Source organism: Bos taurus, chromosome 22, assembly GCF_002263795.3.
Source record: "Bos taurus isolate L1 Dominette 01449 registration number 42190680 breed Hereford chromosome 22, ARS-UCD2.0, whole genome shotgun sequence".
Classification (NCBI taxonomy): Eukaryota; Metazoa; Chordata; class Mammalia; order Artiodactyla; family Bovidae; genus Bos; species Bos taurus.
In genome coordinates, this window is record NC_037349.1 from 47,739,583 (window position 1) to 47,759,184 (window position 19,602).

Genomic DNA, 19,602 nt, shown 5'->3' on the forward strand with positions numbered 1-19,602 from the left:
CGCTACCACACCAGGAGGGGCTTAAACCACTTCATCAAGCCCATCGTCTCACTCCAGCCAGTGCCCCTGCTTGAGCCCTCACTTTCTATTCAGCCTCGCGCACAAATCAGCCCGGCTGGTCCCCCAGTGCAGAGAGACAGATCACTGTGGGCCAGGGCCGGGTGCAGGGCTGTGCTCAGGGGACCCCACTCAGCCTCAGGCTGGGGCTTCCAGGGCCCTGCCCAGGGCCCAGGCCTTTGCCCTGCTAGTTCCTCTGCCTTGGATGGCTTCCCCAAACCCAGCCTGTCACCTACTCATTCTTTTTAACGTTTAAAAAACTGTGAATTGTCACCTCTGTAAAGAAAAGCACAAATCCACAGTGTAAAACAGTCATGCTAAAGGGACACCTGGGTAACCAGCAGTCAGGTCAAGAAACAGAACGCCTACCTGTTCTCTTAAAAAAGAAAAACTAAAAAAAAAAAAATTATGAAACATTTTGAGCGTGAAGCACAGAGAATAAAATAAGTATCTGCAGACCCTCCACTTAGCTCTGTGAACCTCTACTGGGTTTTTTGTACATGCTTCAGATGCTTTTTAGTGAGGTAAAGCCTTACAGACAGAAAAGCCCAGCCCTTAGGTAGCCTCTGGAGTCTAGGCCTCCCCCACCTATTTCAGAGGAGCCAGCACCCTGGCCCCTGGGGGTCTGGGTCCTTCACAAAGAAGCTTGTTTTCCTGAGGTCATACAGCGCTGCTCTTTTCCGTTTCATCACCCCACACGTATCCTTCCACATTTCCCCTTAATGTGGGCTTGAGGCTCTATCAGCATTGAAGCCGGCAGCTCTGTCCACTGTGAAGGAAGATGAGCCATACCCACTGCATGAACTCACTTCCATTTCTCCGTTTAGTCTTCTGTGTGGACATTCAGTTGTTTCCAACTTTGCACTTTACAATGTACCCAGGAAAAATCTTGCCTGTGTGGCCATCAATACTGCGACCAAGACTTTCTCTAGCTAGAAGATCTTCAGCATCCCCCAAGGGTGTCAAGTTGCCTTCTGGAGGAATGAAGCCAATTTCCTTCCCACTCCTTGCTAACAGGGACCCACAGCTTTGCATCTCTGCAATACTTCGTATTAGCAGATTTTAAAAGTGTTGCTGGCCCAACAACTGGACTGACTCTTTCTTTGGACCTCAAGATTAAACGTCTCCTTTTCCAAGAGGTCTTCCCAGTTCCTGCTGCCCTCCCAGGAAGAGTCGGCACCTCCTCTGTACACCCACAGCCCCAGTGGGCACCCTGACCCCCACCTTCCCTAGTATCGTAATTGCTTACAGACCTGCCTCCCCCAGGAAACCATGAACCTATTCCTCATTTGCAGTTTCCCACCATCCTGCAGAATCCCTGACATACAGTCAGCGCTTACTAAATGCTCACAGAGTGAACTGATAAGTCCAGACTTCATTTCGGAGTCCTGACCACAAATGTACTAAAGAAGCATCCGGTGCAGGATCTGACCTTAGTGGCTGTTCAAGAAACATCAACTGAACCTGTATATGTCTGCATCTCGGATGGTATTTGGGGGCCCCCGGGAGACTCTCCAGCTCTGCCTCGGAAACATGCTGGGGAAGGTCATGAGGGTCAAGGGAAAGGTTTTCCTGTGGCCCTGAGATCAAACAAGAGGAGGCGGAGAAGGGTTGCCCTCCAGGCATCGGCCGCTCTTCCTGCTGCTGTGGCAACTTTCAGTGGATTTTTGTGACAGTGGGAATTACTACCTTTCATGTCATTGGGTTTTAGTTTGTGCCAAGAACTGGGAGTATTTGACATTCTAATTTTCATAATTTAAAACCTCATGAATCCTACTTGCCACTCATGTCAATTTTAGACTCTCATTTTCCTACGGTAGAGCTGGCTGATGGCCCAAAGCCCAAGGCGAGGGAGGAGGGGACGGGCCCTATTGGAACCCATTCGTGACTCAAAATCCAGGGCTCTTCACTCCACTCCCATCCAGGAAAATTGTGTCCCCTTTCTATAAGATTCCTGAATACTAGCCTGGGCCCAGCCATGCCTTGTACTTAGAACACTGTTGTGGGGCAGACATGCTTGGAAACATGGAAGATGTTCGTGGAGTTAAGAACAATATTCTTAGATTTCCTGAGCACTCACTGGGTGCTGGGCTGCATGAAGAGTTTTCCAAGCTTTGGCCTCCTAACAACCCTATAAAGCAGGTATGATTATGCACAACGACAGGGGAGGAAACTGAGGCTCAGAGAGGCCAAGTAAGGATGGATGGATGCTTGGATGGCTGGATGGAGCGGAGGATGGGGCAGGCAGGCATAGAACCAGATCTGACTCCAAGTCTGCATTTCATGGTTTGTCATCAGCGCCTCCACTTCCTGTCCCACGCTAGGCTGAGTCTGAGTATGGGTCCAGTGTAAACAGGGGCATGTGCTATCCAGCTATTACAAACTTAAGCCAGGGTTTAAAGGCAATCTTTTTTTTTTTTCCTTTAAAAAAACCATACCTTGTTTCCAGAGTACTCAAGAACAATTAAGCTAACTAGACCCATCTTTAATGGAATGCAAGCATTTTGTGAAGTGAGTTATTTTTTAATTTGTCATTGATGCAAAATGCATCTAATTCGCTTCATTTTTTCTCAGCTCATGATTTAGACCCAGGAAATGGTTCACAGAGGTTTTGCCGATACTATTGATGGCAAGTTTCTAATGGGCTGTGGCTGGCTACAGCTGTCTTGCTCTTGAGCCAGGTCCCAACCCTCAGCTGGGGCAGTGGGCCAATGCCACCTGTCAGCTGGAGGACATTGATTTCTGAGTTCCTGGGGTTTGGTCACCTGATGCTGCTAATGCCACAAAGTAGGACTGGCAGCCACCCCTGTTTTTACCTACTCTTTAGTGTGTCCCCAGAGCAGGGGCAAGGGAACTCATATCAGTCATTCGCACCTTAGTAAGGAATAAATTGGGGGAAATGGGATTCTAATTGGGTGATGGATGCTAGGGAATGGGTTTGAGGTTTGGGGCAGTCCAGAGACCCTCTTAATGCCAGGGGAGCTGTCTAGACGTGTAATCTCCACATCTCTGACTCTCTGCAAAATGGTCCTCAGGCACCTTGTTGCTGGAATATTTCCCCCGAGAGTAATGACAGGAGGTGGGTTGTAGCACTGAATATGAGTCTAGCACAAAATGGTCCTCCCTGGGCCTGAGAGCTGCCTCCCACCAGGGGGCGCTATAGCCACCCCAGCCGCTGCAGGCTCCCTCCCCTGTGCCTGTTTGATCCACCAATCTTCTGCCTATGGTGGGCGCTCCCACAGGGGTACCAGGGTCCAGCAGTGGAGCCTTCCTCACACAGGGGCTGGATGATACTGGTTGGTGACTTTGCCTTCCAGGGTGTGGCCCGCTCACAGCAGCATCTCCCTGCTCCAACAGGATGACTGGGCAAAATGCAGATTCCTGAATCTCAACCAAGTGACACTCAGTCCTGGTGCCCATTGGATTGTGGGGCGATTCAGCAATACTGATGTGGGGTCCCCCCCAGAGATCACCTAGAACTAAACCCAGGGCGGCCTGGGCATCACGTTCCAGCGCACAGTCAGGGCTGAGACCTGTTGGTTAGAACCTGGCATAAAGGACGTATCTTATCAGGATGCGTTGCGTGCTGACTATGAGAGCCACTGCCATGAAGGGACTGTGGTTTGCGCAGCCCATTCATTCATCCTTCACTTTTGGGTGCCCTCATAAGCTGGCACATGGAACCACAGAGTGGAATCACTCTGAAATTATGGTTCTCTAACTTGCTTGTCTCGATCCCTTTGCCCTGCACCACTTTCCACATCAGGGAAGTATTTAACCACCACCCCACCCCGCTAGCTGTTGAGGGTCCTGCTTGCTTCCGGTTTTCCCCAATTAAGCCATGAAGTGGTGGGTATCTTGGTCTGTTTCCTAGGGCCTCTGGGTGAGTCTCCTTTGGGTAACTGCTTGGGAAGGGGACTGCTGACTCATGGGGTGGGTGCATTTTAGGTTTTAACTGAAACTGCCAAGGTGTCCTCCTGCAGTCTGGTCAGAAGGCCCAGGGGTTCCAATGTGCAACTGACAGGCTGCTGTCCTAAGCAATTTTAATCCCCTTGAAGGGATGGGGTCACTGAAGCTGCCATTTACTAAGCATCTACTGTGTCTGGAGCCCATGGGATGCACTTACAGAAATCATCCTAGTCCATAAGCAGCATCATAGTTACAGGCATAACTTGGCAATACTACAAGTTTGGTTCCAGGACACCAAAATAAAGCATGAGTCACACAGAGTTTTTGGCTTCCCAGTGCATATAAAAGTTGTGTTTAGATTATACTGCAGTCTATTAAGTATGCAATAGCATTTGGTCTGAAAAAAGTGTACAGGGACTTCCTTGGTGGTCCAGTGGTTAAGACTCCACACTTCCACTACAGGGGGCATGGGTTCGATCCCTTGTTGTGGAAGTAAGATCCCGCATACTGTACTTCAAGGCCAAAAAGTAAAATAATAACAAAATAATTTAAAAATTAAAAAGTGTACATACCTCACTTATATAGTACTTTATTGCTAAAAAATGCTAGCCATCATCTGGGCCTTCAGCAACTCATAATCTTTTTGCTGGTGGAGGGTCTTGCCTCCATGTTGATGGTCGCTGAAGGATCAAGGTGTTGGCAGCTTGAAGACTGAGGAAGCTGTGGTGATTTTTTTTTTTAGCTGATCCCTTTAATTTAGAAACCCTGCACCTCTTTGCTTTGATCAAGTCACATAGCTTTTCTTCAACTTATTAAAAAAAAATTCTACCTAAAATAGAGTTGCATTTTTTAAATAACAAATATACTGCCAGCTTGTAGAGCTGGGGAACTGGGTGCTGTGTATCAACTTCCATTATCATTTCTCCCCAAATGCTGCTGCTGCTGCCATTGGCGTCCATATGCTTCCTCTTGCCGAAGCTGTCAGTTCCTCACTTTCAGCATTTATGTATTACCCACTCCATTGCTTCTTGGCCTTTGTTAGCATTTGATGATATCATACTTGCCATTAGCCCTTCAAGGTAATGGCTCAGACTGACTCCTTTCACGGTAATTATGGCTTCATGAGTCAAAATAGTTTTTCTGAGTCTTGAGGATGTGGTTTGTATGTAAGTCTCCCATCTATTGAAACCATATTTGTAAGTGAAATATTTGTAGATTTAAATTCCATTGTTTTCTCTACAGGATCCACTACAGAATATTCTTGCACAGATGTTTTGGTTCTTGCTGCACCAATAATAGATTTCACAATGGAAGGCAGTCCCCACTCTGTGCTGAGAAGTCTACGGCTGGGCGACTTTCCAGAGGGATCTGTGTGTCTGTCCAGTACATCAACTCCAACCACCCTCAGGTTCAAAGGGTTTGAACTGCAGCTGTTGTAACAGTTTCCCATGGGTGGTCAAAGTCGTGCTCCGAAGTCCAGATCTTCACGGTACCGGCGGCCAGCACAGTGTCAGGGCAGCGCTAGAGGCAATTTCTTACAATAAGACAGCAATGAAGTTTGCTGTATTAAATGACTCTTCCGTTCATGAGAAACTTTTCTGTAGTACACAGTGCTGTTTGATAGCATTTTACTCACAGTAGAACTTCTTGCAAACTTGGAGTTGGTTCTCTCAAGGCCTGCCACTGCTTTATCAACTACGTTCATGTAACAGCATTCTAAATCCTTTCAACAATCTTCACAGCATCCTCACCAGGAGTAGATTCTGTTCCAAGAAACCACTTTCTTTGCTTGTCCATAAGAAGTAATTCCTTGTTCGTTAAAAGTTTTGACATGAGATTGCAGCAATTCAGTTATGTGTTCAGGCTCTACTTCTAGGGCTTCTGTGGTTTCCACATCTGCAATGACTTCCTCCAGTGGAATCCTGAACCACTCAAAGTCATCCATGAGAGTTGGAATCAAATTCTTCCAAACTCCTGTTAATGTTGATGTTCTGACTTCTTCCCATGGATCAAATGGCATCTAGAATGGTAAATCTTTTCCAGCAGGTTTTCAATTTTCAGATCCATCAGAGGAATCACTATCTGTGGCAGCTATAGCCTTATGAAAGGTATTTCTTTTTCCCTTTTAAATTTTATTTTGGCTGTGCTGGGTCCTTGTTGCTTAGCTGCAGTGCGCAGGGGCTGCTCCTTCACTGAGGTGCACAGGCTTCCCACTGCAGTCACTTCTCTTGTTGCGGAGCACCGGCTCCAGGTACATGGGCTTCAGTAGTCGGAGCACACGGACTCAGTAATCGTGGCACATGGGCTTAGTTGCTCCATGGCTTGTGGAATCTTCCTGGATTAGGGATTGAACCTGTGTCCCCTGCATTGGCAGGTGGATTCTTATCCTCTGTACCACCAGAGAAGACCCTGAAAGGTAATTTTTAATAAGATAAGACTTGAAAGTCAAAATTACTCTTTGGTTCATAGGTGGGATGTTGTTTCAGTGGGAACGAAAACAACATCAATCTCGTACACATCTATCAGAAGTCTTGAGTGACTAGGTACATTGTCAATAAGAAGTAATATTTTGAAAGCAATCTTTTTTTTCTGAGCAGTAGGTTTCAACAATATGCTTAAAGTGTTCAGTAAACCATGTCGTAAACAGATGTGCTATCATCCAAGCTTTATTGTTCCATTTACAAAGCACAGGCAGAGTAGATTCAGCATCATTCTTAAGGGCCCTAGGATTTTTGTAAATGTAAATGAGCACTGGCTTTGGCTTAAGCTCACCAGCTGCAATAGCCCCTAACAAGAGACTCAGCTTGTCCTTTGAAGCTTTGAGGCCAGGCAACGACTTTTCTCTAGCTATGAATGTTCTAGATGGCATTTTCTTCCAAGATAAGGCTGTTTTATCTACAATGAAAATCAGTTGTTTAATCACTTTCAGTAATTATCTTGGTTAGCTCTTCTGGATAACTTGCTGCAGCTTCTACAGCAGCACTTGCTATTTCTTGCACTTCTTTGGAGAAAGGTCTTTCCTGAAACCTCATAAACCAACCTCTGCTAGTTTCAAACTTTTCTTCTGCAGCTTGCTCACCTCTTTCAGCCTTCACAGATCTGAAGAGAGGACCTTACTCTGGGTTTCCCTGGCGGCTCAGATGGTAAAGAATCTGCCTGCAATGCAGGAGACCCAAGAATTCCACGGGCAGAGGAGCCAGGCAGGCTACAGTCTATGGAGTCCCAAAGAATCGGACGCGACTGAGCTACTGACTGTGAAAGTCGCTGTCATGTCCAACTCTTTGCGACCCCATGGACCATACAGTCCATGGAATTCTTCAGGCCAGACTACTGGAGTGGGTAGCCTTCCCCTTCTCCAGGGGATCTTCCCAACCCAGGGATCAAACCCAGGTCTCCCGCATTGCAAGAGGATTCTTTACCAGCTGAGCCACAAGAGAAGCAACTAACACCTCCACTTTTTTTTCAGGGCCTTACTCTAGATTAGGCTTTGGCGTAAAGGAATGCTATGGCTAGTTTGATGTTCTTTCCAGACCACTAACACCTTCTCCACATCAGCAGTAAGGCTGTTCAACTTTATCATTCATACAGTCATGGGATTAACACTTTTAATTTCCTTGAAGAACTCCTTTACATTCCCAATTTGGCTAACTGGCCAAAGAGGCCTAACTTTCAGCCTGTCTCAGCTTTCCACATGCCTTCTTCACTGACCTTAATCACTTCTAGCTTTGGATTTACAGGAATGTGCGACTCTTTCCTTTCACTTGAACATTTAGAAGCCACTGAAGGGTTGTTAATCGGACTAACTTCAAAACTGTTGTGTCTTGGGACTTTCCTGGTGGTCCAGTAGTTAAGAATCTGCCTTCCGACGCAGAGGACATGGGTTTGATCCCTGGTCACAGAACTAAGATCCCACGTGCCTTGGGGCAACTAAGCCTGCACACTACAGCTACTGAGCCCGTGCAATGCAAAAAACTATCTTGAGTGTTGCAACTAAGACCCAATGCAGCCAAAAATAAATAATACATGTTTTTTTTTTTAAAGAAAACATATTTAAAAAAAAAAAAACAACAACACAATACTGTTGTGTCCCAGAGAACAGGGAGGCCAAGGAAAGGAAGAGAGATGGGGGAACAGCCAGTGAGTGGAGCAGACAGAACACATGTAGCATTTACGGGTTAAGTTCTTATATGGGTGCAGTCTGTGGTACTGCAAAGCAGTTACGATAGTAACACCAGAGATCACTGATCACCATGACAGATATAATAATTATCTAAAAATTTGAAACATCCAGAAAATCACCAAAATGTGACACAGAAACACAGTGAGCAACTGCCATTGGAGAAACAGCACTGATCAACATGCTCCATGTTGCCACAGACCTTACATTTGTAAAGAGCATGACGTCTGCAGAGTGCACGAAAGTGAAGCACAACAAAACGCGGTCTGCCTCTATCCCGTTTACAATAAAGGAAACTGGAGCTCCAGGAGGCTGTCACATACTGAGGTCACACAACTAGGGACGTGCAGGCTTTGAAACCAGGGGCATGTGACAGCAGAGCCCTGCTCCTGCCCCTGCCCCCAGGACCTCCCGCATCTGTGGTAGTCCGCTTGGCAGGAGGATGAGGCCAGCTACACATTTGAGGTGGGACCAGGGCTTGCTGCTCTGCCGGCAAACCTACTTGGGAAGTGGAGGGCTGTCTTCCTGTTTCCAGACCCCCGATCCCAGTGAAAGTGTGACTCTGGGCCCAGCCACTACAGGCACTTCCTGGGCCACCAGGCAGGCCTACCCAACTCTGGGAACAGGTCTGGAGCTGCATGGCTTTCCAGGCAGTTTTGTAGCATCTCTGGTAGCTTGTTCTTCTGTCTCTTAGGCTTCACCCAGCACCACCAGGTACTCGGCATCAGTCTCCTCAGAGCCAGGAGCTCCACGAGGCAGCAGAGAGTAATGGTGCCATTTTACAGATGAGGAACTGAGGCCCACTGAAACAACTCATGGCAGTTGCAGTTTGTGGGTGGCGGACTAAACACACACTCCCATTCTTCCTGCCACCCTCCACTGCCTCTGGCTAAAAACTACTTATTCACCCAGCCCACACTGGAGGAAATGAGGTCTGGGTGCACGGCCCCACCTTGGAGCTGCAGAAAGATGGCGAGAGGCTCTGAATTCACACACCAACTGGGTATTTCTGTTCTAAACCCACTCTGGACCAACTCAAGGCTTTCTGGGGCCTGGGCAGCAGAGGTGGGGAACAGGGGTCCCCAGGCTCCTTCTCTAGGCTCTCATGGCCCCAGCGTGCCCCAGCACAGCCCATGTCACCCGGTGTCTCCCCGACCTGACTGTGAGCCCAAGGGGACAAAGCCCCACTACTGGATGCAGAGCAGGGATTCAAGTGTTTCCTGAGAAGATGGCAGGAGAGAGGGGAGAGGGGAAGGGGACACTTGGTCTCTCCGGGGAAGTTTTGACACCCTCCAGCCCCCTCCCCTGGCCAGCACCAGCCCCCCTCCACATCCGACTCCTCTCCAGCTGTGGAAACTTGCACCTCAGCTCAGAAAATGAACTTGCTGGAAGCCACCTGCTTGGCTGCCAGGGCCAGCCAATCAGGCTCTGGGGTCACCTCACCTACCATCAGGGACGAGGGCTGGGGGGGCTGGATCTGAAGGGCTGGAGGGCGGACCTTCCCCAGGGCCTGTGCCCCGAGAGAGAGACAGGAAGAAACAGGAAGCCAAGAGCAGGTCACGGAGGTGGTGGGGACAGAGACCTGCAGGCTCGGGGGGCAGTGGCCACCCCCAGTTTCCTGGCTGCACCAGGGCACGCTGGGGCAAGGCTCTCGACCCCGACCCAGCCACTCGGCATTTTCTCCCTTTTTCCTCCTACCTTGCTCCCCTCCCTGTCCCCAGGGCTCCTGGGGAATAGATTCTAGAACTCAGACACAGACTCCTCTGTGGCAAGGGCAGGGACAAACTCGAGGAATTACACTGAATGACTCAGGCCCATTGTACAGATGAGGAAACAGAGATTTCGGATGATTGACATCTGAAAAGCCACATCTTTTGGCTCCTCTGCGATTTGAATCCACATCTGCCTGAAGTCTGAGCTGTGTTTCCTTCCTCTCCCCTCCTCTCCTCCCCGGTCCAGGCTGGCCTCGCCACCTTTGCTCACATCTTCTGGCCGGGCCTTGCATTGTCATGCTCTTCCACGCTCACCCCTCATTCTTCTGAGATGGACTTTCTGCAGCTGGTCCCATCACCCCAAAGAGACAACTGTGGCTCCCTCAGCCACCCAGAAAAGTTTTCTGCTTTTGGCCCCCAGCTCTGGAGCTAGGGGAAACCCATAAATACAAACACATTTGCATGAAAGCCCAGGGGTTCTGCATCTGCAGCTAATAGCTAGGTTTAGCGTCCAAGACAGCTGCCGAAAGCGGGAGCAGCAGCCACCAGCTTCCTGGGACAAATGTGTCCCAACAGCCACTTGGTGTTTATTTAGACAGACAAATCAAAGTACCTGGTGGTTCAAACAGCTTGTGCTCCTTTTTCTTTTGGAGGCGGGGTAGGAGGTTGGAAGGGTGTGTGCCATATATATATAATATATATATTTTAAAAGATCAACATATCACCAGTCCCCACATTTTTTCTCTACTGAGCAATATATACAGCCTATATATATATATATGTGCATATATATATATATATATATATGTGCATATATATATATAATATATATATATTTCAATAGATAACTACATTCAAGTCATGAAACACAGGATTTACAATTTCCCTCTGAGGGAAGAGGAAAAGCAAATTCACACACAATTCACAGAGGAAGTACCATGAAAGCCCAGCTAGACAGGAACTGAGGCCCCTCTGGGGGACATGGGGGGCAGGCAGCAGCAGCAATCACGACAACTGCACAGTTGCTTATTGTGGGGAGCAGGCAGGTGCCGATGAAGTGTGGGCCCCACCTGCGCTGCCGGGTCGGCAGGCGGTGCTGGCTGACCCAGGCTCCCGGGCTGGGATGGGCTTTTGGGGCACACGTTCAGGAACCTCAGTTTTCCAGGAGCCTCTCAAATTTGGGGTTCACGAAGGAGAAGCCAGCAAATGCTGTTTGGTCCATGGACTCGATGAGGTTCTTGTCGCTGTAGGAGAGGCGCGGCTTCTCATTCAGGAACTCCTGGTCGAAGTTGCTGAAGTCTCCAGGCGACTTCTGCAAGCAGAGGGTAGGGGTGTGGAAGCATGACTCAGAAGGCGAAGGTTCCTGAGGTTCCAGGGACCCACCCCTGGGGCCAGAATCCCTTCTGGGGTGGGCCAAGCAGAGCCATCCTTATTGAGAACAGAAAAGGGGGCCTCTCTGCTGGAAGGGGGATGCTGTTACCCAAGGGGCTGAGGGAAACCAGCAGGGGGCCTGGAGGAGGAAGGTGGGCATTTGCCCAAGCAGGCAATACAGCCCTGGGTCAAACACCTCCCACTACCTGTTTCTGTAGGTCCCACAAGCTCAGATTGGATTTTGCATTTTTAAATGTTTAGGAAAAAAAAAAAGGAGAATAAAATTTCATGACATATGAAAATTAAATGAAATTCAATGGTTCAGCATTCATAAATAAAGTTTTATTAGTACACAACCATGCCTACTAACTGACATGCCGCTATGTCTATTGCTACAGCTATGGCCACTTGGAGACTATCTGGCCTGCAAAGCCTACAGTATTTCCTATCAGGCTGTTCACAGGAGAAGTCTGCCAACTCTGCTTCTCAGGGTCCAGTGAAAGTGTGATAGAAAGAGGTCTTAAGCTGGTGGCCCTCAGGCCAAACTGAACTGCAGGTACAACCATTTTGACTAGCCATGAGTTTCAATGGCATTTGAGCCAATTTTTTTTTGGCCACACCACGTGGCTTGTGGGATCTTGGCTCCCTAGCCAGGGATTGAACCTGGCCCCTAGGCAGTGAAAGCTCAGAGTCCTAACCATTGGACTGCCAGGAAATTCCTGTGCCAATATTTTTAAATTAGGCAATATGACATCAAAATCAAGTTTTGGGGACTTGCCAAAACCATGGGTTCAATCTGTGGTTGGGGAAGTAAGATCCCATGTGCTGTGCGGTGCAGCCAAAACAAATTTAAAAAATCCAGGTTCCTGGCTTCTTTGAAACACTGACAGAGCAGAGCAGTTTGGGCCAGTTTCCTGGCAGGTCTGTTAACTCTTGGTGCTGAAACCCCTTGGGGCCAGCTCATCACAGGCCCCTACCTCTTCCTTCCGAGACGGATTGCTGCTGATTAGCACATATGCCTGGTATTGTTTAAAATCAGTCCATCCCTCTTTCTATCAAAAGCATGACACTAAATGCAGGCTGTGGGATGTTCCTACAGCCTGCCTTGCCTGGTAGTAATGTGCCCAGTGCAGGAGGCAGCGAGTTTTAGGTCCCTGGAGTCGGGGGAGTTCTCTGCGGTTTTAAGACACAAACACTGAAGCATGTTACACAGGCTGCTAGGTGGTAACAGCGTCCTCAAGGGAGTGAGGGGAGGCAAAGGAGAGAAAGAGGAAGAGCGGTGATCAGAGAAGGGCCTTGGTGTCTGACTTCTGAGAAGTCCAGCCTGCCTCTGCTCTCCTGCTTGCTCCTGGCAGCTTCTCTAGATTCTAGGCTGTTGTGTACAGCAACCCTGCTTTCCCTGGAAAGCATCTGGCCTCAGCCTGGCCGAGCCTCCTCAGCCCTGCCCGCATCCCATTTCCTCTCAGACCTACTCCAAACTCTGGATCCTGGCTCCTGCCGACAGACCCTCCTCATGGCAACTGATGGTGTGTGGCCTCGTGACATCTCTTATACTGATGTCTTTTATCATAAATGATCATCGGCATGCAAGTTTCTTATCTCTCTGAGGAGCTGGGGCCCTCCAGTTCTGGGACTGGGCCTCCTACTCTGCTGTGCATGCAGCCCAGCTCAGTGCTCTGCACTCAGAAGGCGCTCAGCATTTTCAATATTTATTGCAAAATGGATTGAATGGGTGGATGGATAGATGGAAGGAGGGAGGCTTTAACTCTGATTACCAAAGCATACTCCCCTGCACACAGTGGGTGTTAAAGAATGTATGGTTGGACTTCCCTGGTGGCGCAGTGGATAAAAATCCACCTGCCAAGGCAGGGGACATGGGTTCAATCCCTAGTCTGGGAAGATTCCACAATGCCTCAGAGCAACTAAGCCCGTGCACCACAACTACGAAGTCTGTGTGCCTGGAGCCTGTGCTTCGCAGTGAGAAGCCACCGCTCTGAAAAGCCCATGCACCACAACAAAGAGCAGCCCCCGGTTGCTGCAACTAGAGAAAGCCTGCATGACACGATGAAGACTCAGTGTAACCATAAATAAATAAATCAAAGAGAATGTATGGTGAAGGGTGCTGGATCCACTGTTACCAAATGTTTGTTGAATGACTGACTGAGGAGAGATCATGAGAACACAAGGGTAGAGACTGTGACTCAGCCTGCCAGAAGGCTTGGGAGAGCTCGTCAGAAGAAGGGAGAGGAGGAGAGCATGTAAATGATGCAGGAGGGAAGGGCAAAGCAGGAGAAGCCCACCTGGGAAGGCAGTAGGGGGCAATGTGGAGTCGTAGCCCCCACCGGAGTCGGATTACATACCACTTTGGGCTTGAAGGGTGGCTCCACTGCACGTTTCTCCAGCAGAACCCAGTTGATGGTCTTGAAGAAGGGGTGGATTTTGATGTTCCCTGTCACTCCCAGCCTCTTGCTTACATCCCGTTCAAGCAGCTGCAACCCAGCAAAGGAACCTGGTTAGCACCCAAGGGCTGCAGGAAATGGGTTCCCCAGAAAACCCCCAAGCAGGCCCAGGGGTACCCAGGCCAGTCTGGCCCAGCCCAGCATCACACCCCAGAGCCTCTGGGGTAGAGGAGTCCTCTCTTGTCTCTGCTCCCAAGTCTGCATGGATGGGGGCTGCTGGGACTCTCAGCGGGTGGGATTTGTGAGTAAAAGCAATGGTCATTTACTGGGTGTTTACCGTCTGCCTGGCACAGGCCTGAGCATCACACATTTATGTTTCCCCCCACCCAGAAGTCTGTGAGAAAGGTTCTCTCCTAGCTTCATTTTGTAGATAAGGAGACAGACTCAGAGTTTAGCCTAGGGTCTATCTGTCTCCTGACCCCAAGCCTGTCACTGCCATGCCAGATTAACTCAGTGCAGGGAACCCAGATAGGAGGTCCTGGGATCACAGAAGGAGGGTGACTCCCCCAGGTGGATGAGGACCAGAGCATCAGCAAGGCCGCCATCCCTGAGACAGGGGGCTTCTGGCACTCCCAAGACCTGGCATCTGCCAGCCCTCACCCCGGGCCAGCCCCGCCCAGGGCCTCCCACCTTCTCCAGGATGTCCTTGGACTCCTTGGTGATCCAGCGAGGATAGTATGGTGAGTCTAAACGGATGGACTCGAAGAGTTCGTCCTCATCATCACCATGGAAGGGGGACTGACCAATGAGCATCTCATAGAGAAGGACTCCGAAGGACCACCAGTCCACGGAGAACGAGTATTTCAGGCCCTGCAGGATCTGGAGTAGACAAAGTGTGGGAGCTGAAGGGGCCCCGGAATACAAGCCGGGCCAGATCTCCTCAGCTTCCCAGTTGTGGCTCAGACATCACAACTCACGCCCGCCCTGTGGAGGCGAGGTGTTGGCCGAGGCCGGGAGGGTGCCGCTCACCTCGGGGGCGATGTAGTCAGGGGTGCCGCAGAAGGTGCTGGCCTGTCTGTCCCCGGACATGTTCTCCTTGCACATGCCGAAGTCGGCAATCTTGATGTGGCCACTGTGGTCCAGCAACACGTTGTCCAGCTTGAGGTCCCTGTGGGGAAAGGACAGGAGAAGGAGTCATTAGGGCCCACTCCCCTCCTCCAGGCAGCTCCCCCCGCCATGTACCCCCTGTCAGTCTAGCACTGAGGAGGGCAAAGAAGTGCTAAATATATGTGCTTCCTGTAAGCTGGCTACTGCGTGTTCGACACACACCATCCTACTTCCCTAGAGTGAGTCAAGGCATGGACGGCATGTTATAATGTGCATCTCACACCACCTTTCAAAGCCTGGAGCCTAGTACTCAGTACACACTGTCCCATGGATTGGTTTCCCACTTGACGACATCCCCTGGCATCATCCAACAGCACAGAGCCCGGCCTCATCCTTTGGCATGGACACATATTAACAGCAGGATAGGACTGTCATTTATTGGGTGAGAATTTATGAAATCAGTCCCTGTGGGTGGAAGTTCAGAGTGCTCGGATGGGGCTTTAGAGGGAGACATCACAGGGAGAGAGACACCATACTAGTCAGTGCTGTGCTCCCTGACTGGCATCGAGTATGCTTGGGGAGTTCCCAGTCCCCGGAGCTGTGCTAGCCTCAGCTAAGGGGCCACAAGGAATTCTAGCAATGGAGTAGGTGGTTTAGGCAAATACCCAACTAAAAGACCAACTCCATGCAGAGATGGGGCCACAGCTGGACCGGGCCCCATTCAGAGCACTTCAGAGGATATGATGTAGTTGGGGCCTCCCCTCCTAAACAACACCCCCTCATCTCCCGATCCCCGCACCTGTAAATGATCCCTTTCTGGTGCAGAAACTGTAGTCCACAGACTATCTCAGCTGCGTAAAACCTGGATGAGACAACACACACACACACACATACAGTGTCCTGAGATTTCTATGAGCAGCCCCGGCTTCTTCCTAGGTCTTCCTCTATCCCCCCAGGGACAGGAAATGCTGTGCGTAACTTCACAGACAACCTGGGCCTCATCAAGTACATCTTGTTTCGGGCAAGTAGGGGCTGGTAGCCAAGACAGGAAAGAAAATTAAGAAGGAAAAAGCTCCAAAGGAGACTATTCTCTGTCCTGAGTGTCTGTGTTTATACAGATATGCCTATGTGCACACACAGTTTAGCGGTGCATGCAGGTTTAAGGGCCACCCATCTGGGTCCTGCATTGAACAAGATCACCCACCTGGCTGAGGCCCAAGGAGGGGACAGGATCTGGCATATGACCAGGCTGGGTTCCCAGCCACAGCTCACCCACCACTCCTGGCTTCCCACACTGGGCGGGGGATGGCCCTGGCCACCCCAAGTCTCTCCAACCCCAGCTCCAGCCCAGGCTAGCTTCTCCAGGGGGCAAGGAGAAGGAATGGAAGGCAGGCGGGCAGAGGGCTCTTCCCCCATGGGGCCTCGCATACGTGGCACGGGAGAGCTCGAAGCGGCCTTTGTCCTGGATGTGGTACATCAGGTCGCCCCCATTGAGGAACTCCATCACAAAGAACAGGTGGTCCTGCGGGGGCGGGAGGATGGTGAGCAGAGGGACAGAAAACGAAGGGAGGCACCCTGACAGGATCACCAGGGGCAGGCCCTAACAGGATGTAGGGAACAACCCTGTCCTGGGGGACCTGCGGGGGGAAGAATAGCCCTGCCCTGCGACATCTGAGGATGGGGGAACTCAGCCCTGCCTTCAGGGATCTGAGGAAGAAGAAGGGGCCCTGTTTTGGCAAGTCTCAATGGGAGATACAGCCCTGACCTGAGCAACTGAGGAGGGCTGTGGGCCAGGGGCACTGACAGTGGGTGGGCCAGGCACCTTTGTCTGGAAGGTGCAGAAGAGGTGGGTGAGAAACGGATGATCCCCGGCGAGGGCCAGCACCCGCTTCTCCACCATGGTGCACTCCACGTCGTCATCGATCAAGACCACGTCTTTCTTGAGAGCCTTGATGGCGAAGAATTCCTTTTTGCCCTTCAGCTCTGCGAGCAGCACCTGATGGATGTAACAGGGGTGCTGAGCGGGGGAGGGCCAGAACCAAGCCCAGGGTGCATGGCCCCACCCAACCGGGAAGCAGACAGAGAAGGTGGGAAGCAGGTGTCCCCGGGATTCTGGGCTCAGGTGGCTCAGGCTACCTACCCCGAGGCCATGGGGCCCTCACCTTCCCGAAGCTGCCTTTGCCCAGGACCTTGATGAAGGTGAAGTTGTCAATGTTGCACTTGGTGCTGCTCTCCCAGATCTTGCCGTAGGTCCCAGTTTCTGCCGAGACACAGCTGCTTCTGACTCTGGCCTCTGACCGGAGGCCCAGAAGGTGGCCCTGCCCTGCTGGATCCCTCCCAGCGGAGGGGCCTCCTCTACAGGTGCGTTCGACTGTGTGGGGAGACAGGGCCCCATGCTGGTGGGGGAGGGGAGGGGCTTTCTTGGAAGGCTTGGGCATACCTTTACCTGTGAGATCATCTCCAGAGACTCCTGGCTTCTTCTCAAAATTCTGGTAGATCCCAACAGTGTCTTGGGTCTCTGTTTCCTTCTTTACAGATCTCTGGAGGAGGGGGTGGGGGTTGGGGGGAGCGGCCTAGAGGTCATAGCATGGTCAGAACTCCCAACTCCGAGGGAGGACCCCAGCCATCCATAACTCCACCCTTAATGCCAATGGGGGACAGCGAGGGGCAGAGCCCAGGACCCCTGGGTGGTACGTGTGCATGTACACATGTGCGACAGAGTGCACACAGAGACACACATATACACACTTCTAGCACAGAGATGCCCTGCAGGTCTGAAAGGCACTGGTTACAAACAAAAGTTTTGGAAATTGAATCCTACGTGCCCAACCACTTAATAGAACCTTGTTTTTGCTGTTGTTGTTGTTTTCCTTCACTTGGGATAGATTCTACAATTTTAAAGTTTTGTGACATCCTTCAAGTTCCACCCACACGCCCAAACACACACACACACAAAACACAAACATATAAAGGCTTTAGTTCCAGGAGTTCCAAACTTGTAGTCCTCCAGGTTCACCCTCAGAGCACTGCTTGAATAACGAATATCGTACGAGAACAAGCCCACCACTTTCTAAGGACCAGGCCTTGAAATGGATCTTCCAGAAGTGGGAAGATCCTAGGTATAAATGCCCCTCACTGCAGTTCACCCCCCAGGAGTGAGCATGAGCCTGGACTGGTCCCCAACCCCAAGACCCTCTGTCCAGGCTCCCCACAGTGCCTGCCCACCTGGCTAACTTGGTTCAAGGCCTCGGCCAAGAGCTTCTGGTTGATGCCACAGAGGTTGGCCACTTTCATCTGGCACTTGTGATGCACGTTCATGCCACAGTCTGTGGTGGGAAGAGAAGCACATCATCAGGGCTCTGGCCCAGGCTGGCAGCCAGTAGGGCGGGGAGGGACGGAGGAGAAAGGAGGGCAGGGTCTGCTGGGTTTCCTGCCTTTAGAAAAAGATGTGTCTGAAATCATCACCACAAACCTTTTCTTACTTAAAAAATGAAAAACAAATGTCTGGGACAAACTAGAGAAGTCCCTTTTCCTCCAGAGGTCTCTTGCTACAGTGAAGCTGGAGGTGGCGGGGAGGGCCAGTGAGGAGCATGTTTTAAGCTGCTGAGACAGGCCCCTCCAACTGAGCACCTTCTGCACCATGTTCCTCAGTGACTGGGGCCAATTCGACTCTAAGCCCCGTTTTATAATTGAAGACATGGAGCTTAGAGCGGTGGGGCCACCTTCTGATGGTCTCATAGCAGTAAAGGGTAGTCGGCTGGGCCAGTGGGGAGGGGCCAGGAGGCCTCACCCACGTGAGATTCCCCAAGTGAGGGAGCAAAGGCAACCTTAGCGGGTCCTGGTTTCCAGGGTCTGGGTGAGTTGGGCCCCCTTCCCCCCCTCCCCCACCCCCTCCCACCCCCACCCACCCCTCCTACCCCTGCCCCCACCGGCATGCACCTTCACACTTTAATCCCTGCTTCACCAGCCCCCAGAGCAGGCTGCCACAGTGGTCACAGAAGGTGGGGCTCATGTAGTTATAAACCTTGAACCGGTGCGGCATGTCGATGTTGAAACGTTCTTTCTGGAACTGGGATGCAGGATCATGGGTCAAAGGTCATATGCCAGCTCCAGCCCCTTCCTCACCCCTTAACTTTCCCCAACCCAACCCCACACACGGTAGATTTCCCAAGAGGGCCTCATGGGGAATGGGAAATCCAGGGAATCCCAGGGGTCAACCCAGGAGAAAGAAGGATGAAGGAAAATAGGGAGGAAGGGTGACCCGACAGGGAAGGGGTGGGGACAGCCCAGATTCCACCCCCACTCCCCCCACTGCCGCCCTGGGCCCAGCCTCACTATGGTGTCCCGACTGTTGGCTGCAGTGCCTGTACACCGGCCGATGATCTTGTCGATGCATTTCTTGTGGATGGCAGCATTACATTCTTGAGGAGGCACAGGCCCAGGAGGGGGACAAGAAGGCCCAGGAGGGGCAGAGTGTGAGCTGGCGCCTGCTGGCCCAGTCCTGCCCTCTACACAAAGCCACCGTTCTCCCCGACCACCCACACCCTCACTCCACAGAGGCCTCGGTCCCGGAGCTTGATTTTTCTCTCCTCCCGCCAGTCCCTGTGGGAGGCGCCTGGGAAGGATGGGGCAGGGAGGACAGGCTGATCTGGGGTAGGGAGGCCTCAGAGATTAGGGAAGGCTCAAGGAGTCTCAGTGGGCAGGGGGTGGGGCAGAAGTGAAGGATGGGGTGGGGATGGCACTGAGAGAACTGGAGGCAGGGGGGTCCTTGCTGTGGCCCAGGACAGCATCCAGCTCCGAAGCTCTGTCACCCTCTCACCGCCCCCACACACTGACACACACACACACACACAGATGCACCCCTACACAG

The 19,602-nt window shown here is 51.1% G+C and overlaps 1 protein-coding gene and 1 pseudogene across 7 annotated transcripts in view; both read right to left on the minus strand.

Annotated features, from left to right (window-relative positions):
* Positions 1 to 1,309: 1,309 nt before the first annotated feature.
* On the minus strand, positions 1,310 to 5,671 carry LOC100141064 (PRELI domain containing protein 3B-like; annotated as a pseudogene).
* A 945-nt stretch (positions 5,672 to 6,616) lies between these two features.
* The window catches only part of PRKCD (protein kinase C delta), a 34,352-nt gene continuing 21,366 nt past the window's right edge, over positions 6,617 to 19,602 (minus strand). For 3 of the 7 annotated variants that reach the window (XM_024982478.2, XM_024982476.2, XM_059879513.1), the window contains 12 exons: positions 19,068 to 19,153; positions 18,672 to 18,801; positions 17,958 to 18,058; positions 17,173 to 17,305; positions 16,895 to 16,992; positions 16,555 to 16,728; positions 16,163 to 16,254; positions 15,532 to 15,594; positions 14,655 to 14,793; positions 14,316 to 14,504; positions 13,587 to 13,715; positions 6,617 to 11,167 (listed from right to left, as the gene is read on the minus strand). In XM_024982478.2, coding sequence (XP_024838246.1) covers positions 11,009 to 11,167; positions 13,587 to 13,715; positions 14,316 to 14,504; positions 14,655 to 14,793; positions 15,532 to 15,594; positions 16,163 to 16,254; positions 16,555 to 16,728; positions 16,895 to 16,992; positions 17,173 to 17,305; positions 17,958 to 18,058; positions 18,672 to 18,801; positions 19,068 to 19,153 — 1,493 coding nt within the window. In that variant the 3' untranslated portion in view covers positions 6,617 to 11,008. 7 annotated transcript variants of the gene reach the window in all.